We start from the raw sequence: 11,022 nt of genomic DNA, 5'->3' as shown, positions 1-11,022 counted from the left end.
TACCGCCATCTTGTTTTTTCGTATCACGAAGTTATTATAAACAATGAAACTTGGTTAGTTTGCTTTTTGGATAAACAAAGTAATGAATATTAACATGATCCATAAAATAAAACATATTAAAACCATTTATACATCAAAATATACTATTTACTAAAAAAGAGCATATTACAATATACATATAGAAAATATTACTAATATAAATATAACTAATGAAATATGTAAGTAAAATACTGAAATGAAAGAAATAAAATATAAAGTTATATTAGACAAAAAGAGTAATAAGTAAATATAACAATATCATGTGGTGAACAAAACTTAATAACTTGGGTAAGGAAGAAGTAATAAGAAAAGAAGGAGAAGGGGTGTAAAAAGAAATACGAGAAAAAAAGAAATAAAATGTAAAAAGAAATTGTACATACTTAGTGAAGTATACAGGCACAAGCCAAATGCAGCGAGTCTGTGGCCAATTTCTGAGTTAAAAAAATATGTTGGAATAGATAACGGAGCTAACAGAAAAAGTCAAGAATACATAAACAAGTTACATTACTAGATAGGTAAGAGCAAGAAATATAAAGAAATAATTAAAAAATAAAAGAATATAAAACATGGAGGGGAAAAAAAATAACATTAATACTACTTTTATCAGATTAAGTATTTGGGAATATGGTAATGATAAGTTTTATTTTTCGGTTTTTAATTTGATGGAAGAAGGTTTCAGTTAGATTTGAGTAGATTTTAGATAGTTTGTTATGAGATCTGAAAGAAATTCGAAGGTTGAGTGTAGTGGAATGTGAGATTTTTTAGATGTTAACTGAAAGAGAGGGAATGTAAGATAGTGACCTGTATAAGGGGATACAGAGGGGTTGTGAAGGACTAAATGAAGTGGTGAGACAATTTTTGTAGTTGTTTAAAAGTTTAGGAATCATATGGGAAAGTTACCAGTTAAGAGTTTCTGTTTTAATGCGGTGTATGTTAGTTTCATGGAAATGGATTTCAGAGAGGGAAAGGCAATGGTATGGTGAATAAGGTTTTTAGCTATATTAATTTTTTTATGGTAGGGGTACTGGGAGTGGTAGTTTAAAAGTCTGCCAAAGTTGGTTTAGTGTACCAGTCAGTCGATAGGGTGTTGTCTGGGTTTCTTATGATGAGGAGGTCAAGGAAAGGAAGGGGTGATTTTCAAGTTCTACAGTAAAGTTAAGGTGTGGATGGGTAGAATTAAACACAGATAAAATATTAGGGATTTTATGGGAATGAGGATGGATGAGGAGAAGATCATCTATGTATTTTTTTAATAAGGATGAAGTCAACTGGAAAGAATGGGATAATGGAATCAAGTAAATCCTTAAGAACAATGTTAGAAAGATTGGAAGCCAGAGAATTTCCCATGGCCAGTCCTGAAATTTTGATTAAGAACTGATCATGAAAGGTAAGGTAACCGGATTTACAACGGAGTTGAAGAAATTCAAGATAAGAGAAGCGGTTAAGGGAGGTGTGGAGAGCAATGGATGACCAGTTTGCTTCGTCAATAAGGAGGGCTTCGTCTGTGGGAATATTAGTAAACAAACTTTCAACATCAAAAGAAATAAGGAGGAAATGGTCTGGGATGAATCTGAAGTTGAAATCTATTATAACACTAATTGATAAAGATGTGATTTGATCAATATTTTGTTATAGTTTGTTATTCTTTCTAATCATTTGATTTAGAATACATTTTATATGGATTATTACTAAAAATATTTCTATTTGCTTACATAAATTCAAATTTTTCTATATAATAAAGCTTCGAAAAAGGAGTTGGCCCTGGGTACATCCCCGTGGAAAGATTACACTATTATAACTTGGCACAGCTTGGAATGGAACCTCCAGGGCCAATGAAGGTTGCGAGAGCCGAGAGACCTATAAGCAAACCCTAGAAAAGAAGAAACAAAAAGCAGGTCAGACGTGAGTAATTAATTCTTAAACGCAGAGTTTAAGAACTTGCAAGAGACAGAGATGAATGGCAGAACTTAGTTGCAGCCCTATGTCCCACTGTAGGGATTCCAGGATTTAATCAGTCAATTAGTAAATTTAAATATTGTATCTATGTTTTCCTCACCATTTTATGTATTGTTACAAATTTTAGAAAGTTATAGTTCATCATTTTTTGTTTGGATTTTTTTTTTTAATCTTAAATAGGTATAGAATCCTATTCCTTCATTTATTGAATAACCAAACCTCCACATCTTTGTAATCAAATAAATAGGCAGTTATTGATTAGCATTATAAGCAGTAGTAAAGCCAATATACCAATGTAATTTCATTCTACTATCTGAAAATTTGTAAACGCTCGCCAGATAAAAATCTCACTATATGAACCTTGTTATTATTCTTAGGGGACATATGTCCCAGAATAAAGTTATTTTTTCATTTCATTTCATAGAATCAGTTTTTTTGATGAATTTCTACTGGAAGTTATTAATATTAAAATTAATTTTTGTTGTAGAGCTGAGCAAGAAAAACTGGAACAAGAAAAGACTTTTTACCTTTCCGGGAGATCTCAAAATTGTGCTAAAGTAGACAAAGACAACAACGGTATTTTTATTTATATATTTTCCTCAATTTTCTAGGATGCTGTTTTGTATTTTAAAGATCAGACTTTCTTTGTTAAGTCAATTTTTTTTTTTTACTACATAGACTATCCTTTAATGAGTAACATTTTGGAAATGCATGTAGCCCCCCATATTATGACTTTTACTGTAAAAAAAACGAAAATACTTTTATTACTCAATCAACTCTATTATATTTATATTTCTAAAATCTTTTTATTGATCATTCACCTGCTCTTTATCGTGCTGTAGTACGTTTTTTTTTAACTTCAACCATTTAGGTAAATATAGTGAATGATGTCAGATCAATTATATAAGGTTTCACTATATATTCATGATATGTTCAACTGTGATATGTTTAATAATCTCAATAAACGAATGTCAATGTAGTGAACATCAGTTTATTCAAACTCTAAAATATGTGCTCATCCAAGTAATTGGTTGATGGATGTCTATGCTCATTATAGTAAATAAATAAAACACTTGCCAACATTTAACCTCAAAAAAACTATTAGTTCACTCTTTGAACATAAAGAAACATTAAGTCAGAAATTTTCATAAATCATCATATTTTCACAATATTTACTCACTTTTGCTCAATGCATAAATACCTTGAGTCCCTCATCGTTCCCCTGTGGACCAATGGATATTTCTTGATTGGTGTCATAAAAAATATTGCTAATTAAATAAGTTAACTACCTCATCTCTAAAATCCTGAATGTTTTGTTTTTCCTTAAGTTTTTTCCTAAACTAGCTCTATTACATTGAAATGGCTGTGATAGGGAGGGAGTCTGAAAATCTCATGGCCTATTTCAGTAGCCTAAGCATCAAGTTCTTTTTTTTTTTTTTTTATGAATGCCATAAATTTCAGCTTTAAAAAAAAAAAATAAGATGCTTAGAAGTTCTTATTTTTTTTATTTTTTTTTTTTTTTATGAATGCCATCAATTTCAGCTTTTAAGGTGTTGGTTCAAAACTAATATTTTTATTTCTAAGCCAATCAATAATTTGAGGTTTTGTTGAACCAGATGTTGGTGTTGCAAACGTTACTAATTTTCAAGCAGTGATAAGGGGCATTATACATTATGCTTATGAAATTCAGTTCAAGTTTTTTCAATTCTTTAATGAACCAATTTTTCATTGTATTTAAGCTAGTTTCCTGAGGATGAGCCCATTCTTTTTGTCCTATTAATATTAAAAGGGGTACAGAAAAAAATCTGTCAATCTTGCCTCCATGTGTCAGGATCAGCCAGTTACCTGTTGGTTTTTTTTCTTACTGGCTGTACAGTGTCATCAAGTCCAAGTCCAGTTAACTGTATGATCAAATAGTCACTCATGTCTCATCCCAAAAAACTAATTTATTGAAGTCTTAACTCCATTTATTTTTTTCCTTTCATTTACCTATCTATGGAATAAATAATAAGGGAAGGTATTGCAATCGTGCAAAATTTTGAATTCAAGGTTTTGGCAAAAATGTATGTTTTGACATGAAAATAAGTGAGTTTCTCAAAATGGTCTATGCGGTGGATGAAACAGCTGAATATATACACATCATTGATCTTGGCCCATACAAAGCCAGACTGCAACACTGTATTTACTTCCTGGATAGCTTGGGTACCACAAGCCCAAAATCAGCTATACAACTGACATCAGATACCTATGAATAACATTCCAAATTTTTGTATTGTTCGTAGAGAATAGCCACATCAATGTGCTGTTCACAAATAGTTTAACAAAGAATATCTTGAGTAGCTTCACAGTGGTTCAAATTCAGCTGTAGGACTTTTATCTATCAATTTAATGTTGGACTTGCCTCATGGTTTTCTGTGCCAAACCAAGAGTTGAATGTTATTTATATTTTCACCAGACATTTGCAAAAGAAAATGTTAAGCCTCTAAGAGATAAAAGTAATTTTTTTCTGATGGCAGTCTTTATGTAAATAATATTGCTGCTGCCAACATATGGTCGGTAATCGATTATGTGACAGATGATATAAAAAAAATCCACTCTTTTTATACTGCGAACAGACAGATGACTTCTTAGCGTCTCTACATGTGCGCACACACATTGTTTACAGTCTCTCCTCTCTATGCACTCCTAGTTGCTAACATTCTGGCCTTCTTAATCATTTTAGCCACGGCGGGTGGACAACGTCGGCTCATACTCCAAAAAGACAAGGCAGGCAGATGTATTCCTTTTCTGAACCTATTTTCACGAGAACAAAACCTACCCACAACAGGGGCCCCATCAATCACCCACTGTGATATAAAGACATTTTTTTGTTTTCTCTTTTGTTCAATTTAATTTAATTTTTGTAATAGTTTTAAGTTGGGTTAAGTTCCTTTTTTTATTTTTCTAGTTTATATATTTGAATATTTTGTTTTACAGTTTATTATGTTCAATTATTTAAAATACAACAATAACAAAATTCGGCTATTCATTTATTTCATTTTCACTACTCTTCACATTTGGGCTAGTAGAGTAGAGGTTCCTTTTGAACCCCTATCCACTGTAACATTTTGGTCCTCTGGTTGTCGAATTTTGTTATTGTACATTGTATTTCATCTTTTTTTTAAATTATTTTTTATAGAAAAAATTATTTTATTTTGTAAGGTGCTCCATTCCGCCATTAACTTTTTTCTCGCCCTCTCTCTTCACTTATTCTCTTTCAGTTTCTTTTCTCATTTATATCATTTACTAAAATAAAATGTATTTAATTTTATTAATAAATAAAATTTATTAAAATTCAATTCAAAAAACTCTAAGAGAAATTAAAGTGTTATGCATTCAAGATTAAAACTTTTATTTCTCAAGGACGAGATATTGCAAAAGACCCTAAAAAATTATTCTTATTTAAAGGTATGTACTCAGAACTGAGACCTTGTTACACTTCCTTCTGTGAGGCCTATGATTCGCTTAAAGAACTTTGCTCCCACTCAAATGTTTCATGCCTATTTCCAACTAAAGAAGATCTTTTCCTCTTTAAATCCTTGCAGGAATATTATTATGAAGGTCTTGCCATCCATGAACATTATATGAACCCTACCCCTGTGTGTCCTCTTACCACTACAGCCTCAAAGGCTCATATCAATTATCTTCATTTGTTATTACAAGTCAATCCTTCCTCGCCAAGACCCATAGTCCTCATTTTATCAACAATAGCATAATTACAAAGTGTCCAACCTTTAAGAGAATTCTCAATTACCATTGTTTTTATTTAGGTACAGTTGAAGGTTCACTTCAGCCAACCAGTAATTCTAAAGATCTTTCTCAAAACTCTGAAGTAGCAGGCACACCTCCCTGTTCCAATTCTGCATGCCACTCTGATTCACTTGGTCATTGTAGTAAATTTATAAATTCCTTAGTGGTACAACACAAAAAAAATTCTGTCCATTCAGCTGTGCCAGAGCCACTTATTGACATTTCGTTGGAAGTTACCTTCATACAAAATCACTCGCAACAGTTACCCTCTTCTATAGGGTTTTCTGGCAGTCCTCATTGTCTTACTGGGCTTCATGAGCCTGATTCACTGGGGTCAGATCATCCAGCTACATCTGATCCTAATAAGTCTAACAACATTCCGTTAGATAATATTTTCGTCCAAGACAAAACGCCAAGCTGCTTCAAATCCTAGTTCCACTAGCGACATTTCGTTGGTGAATAATTTTCTTCCATTTCCCTCCAAGAGATCCCTAATTTGTGGTCAACCTGAACCTATCTGAATGCCTCTGGCCGAAATCCCAAGTTCTTAACCGTCTACTCCGTCAGATGCTAATGGCATTTCATTGGATGTTACATTTATAAAAAATTACTCGCAACAGTTACTATTTCCTATAGGATCTCCTATGATCATAGGATAGGGCCCCACAATAAAATTACTTAGCATATGCACCGGACATCTCCTAAAATTAATCCGTCTTCTGTCTTTCACTGTTATCATTCCAACTACTTGAGTCATTCTTCAGTTGTTCTCATATCCTCTTCATACCTTGTCTTAACCTTCACACTTTTCCAGGATTTGAGCGGTTTTCTCTGGGCAGCATTCCCTGTGGTATCAAATACCTAATTTCTCTGATACTAGATAAATTTAAAATTTTAAGCGGGCGGAATGGTGTGCTCTTTCACTATGACGCTTATTGAAATCCTGCCACAAAGACGTCATAACCCAGCTAGAACTGAGAGAAGCTCATTTTTCTTTAAAGGCTTGAGTGTAGTATTGGGATGGCTGAGGACACCTACTGAGCGTATGAACACATTTGTAGCTCCCCGCATCGTTCAAATACTGGAAATTACAAACCGCTCCCATTGGAGCCACATAAAATCAGAAGATAATTCTTTATACTGCATCTCTAGAGGACTTCAAGCGTCAGAACTAGTGAAGCAACACTTATGTCGCACCTGAACTGCATGGTTGAAAATTGAAAGGACAAGTGGCCCGATCCTTTCGTTAAGGACGACAATCTACCAGAGATCAAACTAGTTCTCCTTAACCCCATCTATGCCAATTTAAAATTTTTAACAAATTTTAGGCGGGCAGTATGTTGCGACCGACATATGATTTTTATGAGAATATATTGTAAAATTTGTTTAATTTAATTTTTTATATTTTAGGAATGAAAAGACTTTGGATTCAACAAATTGCTGCAATTTATAGGTTACCTTTAGATTGTGCTAAAGTTATATGTGGAAACCACCCAACACCATATTGTCTGTATGAGGTATTCATAAATTCAGAAGTGTGTATGTATGTTTATTTGTAGCTACTAGTATTCTGAAGGAAAATTCAACTAAATTCTGTTTTTCTTTCTAAAACTGTATTTAATTGTTACTTTTTTATATACTCATACTCATGTTTGTAAAAAATACCATAAGGTAAACTCAAGGATTATGGACTTGTATCATTTAAGGAAAAAGGATTAATTTTTTTCTATAAAAAAAAAAAATTACTACTGTGATGAAGTCTTTTCCATTTAGGGTGATTATAACTGACTAATTATAATACAATATTTATTGACCGAGTTTCAGTATTTTCTGAACCCAAATTAATTTTAAAAAAGCAACAAAAATAAGAATTGGCTAAACATTGTGTATCGTAATTACATCTTCATCAGTAATCGACCTGCTCTAATCTGAACAAAAATGTACAATACTTGTTGATAACCTTGTGTTGCAGACTGAAATTTCTCTTGCAATAATAATTTACTTTATAGTGAACATTATTCTCATAGTGACCACTAGGCTATTGTCCCAAATGTTTTCTTGAATGTGGCAATCAGACCAAGGCCATAACTTTTCCTGGTTGTATACAATTCCTTACTCTATGAAGGAATGTTTTAAAACCTGGTATAAGAACAATAAGTGGTTAGGAAAGGGGGGAGTGATAAATTACAGGCTTAATAAGAGTAAAAACATTGCCTAATATTGTAGCAAAGTTGTCCTAGATGAATGAATCATCTAAGAAGCTGAGGACTTAAATGACGATTGATGTTGTCTGAATCTTGAAATTGGCTCAAGAATCTATTACAATTAAGTAGTGGGGAAGGAGTTGCGAGAGTACCACACCATAATAATATCCTACATAAGGAATCAGTACCTGATAGAGTTATTTGCATTAGGACTGGCCCTAACATTCTTAAGAAATAATGATTCTTTGATTGTCTATGTTTCATACATACAACTAGGTGAGATTTCATTTTGAAAAGATTTTAAAGGAGGATAGTCCCAATACCCCATGAAGATTATCAAGTTACTTATCTGATATAATGTTGAGGTATGATACAGATACTGAATTAAAAACTTACAAATTTGCTGGTGGCATTCCTTAGGGTTCTGTTTTAGGGTTGTGGTGTGTTATGAATGATGCTGTGCTAAAACTTATCATGCTAGAAGAAATTATCATGAAGCTTTGGGTTTAATTTTGAAAATATTGTGTATAAATGATGCTGTGCTAAAACTTCTCATGCCAGAAGAAATTATCATGAAGCTTTGGGTTTAATTTTGAAAATATTGTGTATGGAAAAAATCCTGGGATAGATTACCTACTTTGTGAAACAAGGCTATTGTCACCGTTTGCCAGTTACTTTCATTAGTTGGCAATCAGTTTGTTCATCATAAAATCCAGAAAGTATGTGTTATCAGGCGGAGAGTTAGGGAGAAAATAAGTTTGATTGTTAAATAATTCAACATGTCACCCCAGCTACTCATTAGATATCTTTGTATGCGGATTTATACTAAACTTTGGTTTGATGAACATTATGCTCATAGCATTGCAAGTGACAAATTCATTGGCTCAGATCATGTTATGCCAAATATTTGTTGGAGAAGACTTTTATTATATACTATTATTATTTACTTTTGGCTAGTTTAATCAACTCTCCACTTTTTTACGCATCCTTGATCTGAACAAATGTTTCCCAAATGCAGTCGTTAACCACAAGGCCATCAGTATGTACTGAAGAAGTACTCTGCTCCTTCCTCAATGACTCTTATGATCCATCTTGCATCATTCATCAAGGTGTCAACTTAAATCATTAGAAAACAGAAATGTGAAAAGAGATGTTTGATAGTGGCTTAACAAGCAGCCACATACAACACAAGACCTCTTGTGAAATAATACCTGGCAGGAATCTTAAGGGGAAGTGAATATGAACAGGAAGGCAGTTTTTTTAGTTAGTGAATATAAATAAAATGAATAAAACATCAAGTGTTTCCTATCACTCCTACTTTTAATTCCTTCTGGATTTAATTTCCTTTAGGCATTTCAAACTCTCAAGTTAAAAGCCACCTTTTCCACATGCCTTTGCCAGTATAATCTAATTTTGTTAGTTAAGGTTTTTTCTTGTTTTTTTAATTAGTTTTCTTATTGATATTTCAACTTTCTCCTCACTGGATCCTTTTATTAAATGTTACATGGAAGAAGAGCAATTATTATTTAGCTTGCACAAAATACTATTAATCTGAATACACAATTTTTTCTATTTATTTAATATGGCTTCTAAATCTGTCTGGATATTTTTATGTTTATCTTTGATTCCAATCTTTCTGCATTCAATTTTTTTTTTTCAGAATTATGCAATATTGTTATCATTTAATTTAGCAATTTTCATTTTTTCCAATATATTTTAGTCGAATAACAAAAATTCCTAATGAAAAAACAATACTGAGTATAAAAACACTTACAATAATTGTTTTACTAATTTCTAAGGGCTAATATTGTAAAAATTGCATTATTTTAAATCAGTTAATTATTGATAGAGTAATAGGGAGTGGGGTAACTCAGTGAGTAAGGTGCTGTGTTACTATCTTGCGGGCCCTGGATCAAATCTGGCTGTTGCTGATAATTTTTTATTCTGTTCCTTTGCTGTGGGAGAAGATCATTATAATTAAACATCATAAAGAGTTTTTTAAACATTTAACGTGGCAGTTTTTATTGTTTTCAATAATTTTTAATAGATCAAATAAGATTCTTAAGGGGAAAAAACAATATTAAGTCTTAAAAGACTTATGACAATTTTTTAACTGATTTATTAGGGATAAATACAGTAAAAATTGCATTATTTAAAGTTAATTAATTATTGTTAGATTAATATCTAATAATATAAAAGAGTAGAAAATTGAAAAATGTCTCACTACCTTTATTTTGATCTTATAGACTAATCTTTTGAATCTTTATTTATTTAACTGTTTTGTATCTTAATAGCCATTTTGCTAGGGGCCCTTGAAAACAAACTGTTGACTAATTAATACATATTATTAATCATGAGAGATAGTTAACCGTGGATGACTTATACGAGGAGAAGATGGTTGGGGTTGCGGTCAAATTAAAACACAAATAAGTTGAAGTAACTTATTTAATCATGCCAATGTTTCGGCCAAAATTTCTAGCCTTCATCAGGGCTAAAAACAGAACAAGGTAACAAACCAATGAATACAGAAAATAAAAAATAAAATATAAACAGAATGACATAAAGTAAATAATTTTACAGAATGTAATTAATAAAATAAAGTGATGAGAGAAGTGGAAAATAAAATGTATACATATGTAATTGAATAAGTAGGTAAAATAACATAATTAAGTAAATAAAATAAAAAGGATGTTATATAATGCAAATATGATTATATTAATTATGAGAGATAGTTGACCGTGGATGATGAATGAGGAGAAGATGGTTGGGGGTGTGGTCAATGAAAAACCTCAAAAAATCTCCTAAAAAAAAATTTGTCATCACCCTCTCACCACACGCTTTCTTCTTCTAAAAATTTTTCTACTTTTTATTTTTTATTTTCACCCTCCCGTAACGTTTTCTTTATAAAAAACACTTAGTCATTGTTGTAACGGCTTTTTTAATTCTGGGTTTGACCGCCATTAGCGCTGTTTTTCCATTAGGCGTTTGATCTTCCAGCCAACAGGTTCGTTTTTATTTTCTTTCCCCTTTCTTT

The 11,022-nt window shown here is 31.9% G+C and overlaps 1 protein-coding gene across 1 annotated transcript in view; it reads left to right on the top strand.

Annotated features, from left to right (window-relative positions):
- mms4 (Methyl methanesulfonate sensitivity 4) overlaps window positions 1–11,022 on the top strand; it is a gene marked incomplete at its 5' end in the record, with an annotated part of 33,208 nt that overhangs the window by 17,424 nt on the left and 4,762 nt on the right. Inside the window, 2 exon segments of the mRNA XM_014428173.3 lie at window positions 2,483–2,571; window positions 7,195–7,301. Coding sequence (XP_014283659.1) covers window positions 2,483–2,571; window positions 7,195–7,301 — 196 coding nt within the window.

This window comes from Halyomorpha halys, unplaced genomic scaffold, assembly GCF_000696795.3.
Source record: "Halyomorpha halys isolate HHAL.00 unplaced genomic scaffold, Hhal_1.1 Scaffold697.1, whole genome shotgun sequence".
NCBI classification, from domain to species: domain Eukaryota; kingdom Metazoa; phylum Arthropoda; class Insecta; order Hemiptera; family Pentatomidae; genus Halyomorpha; species Halyomorpha halys.
This window is presented reverse-complemented; position numbering and strand designations above follow the sequence as displayed.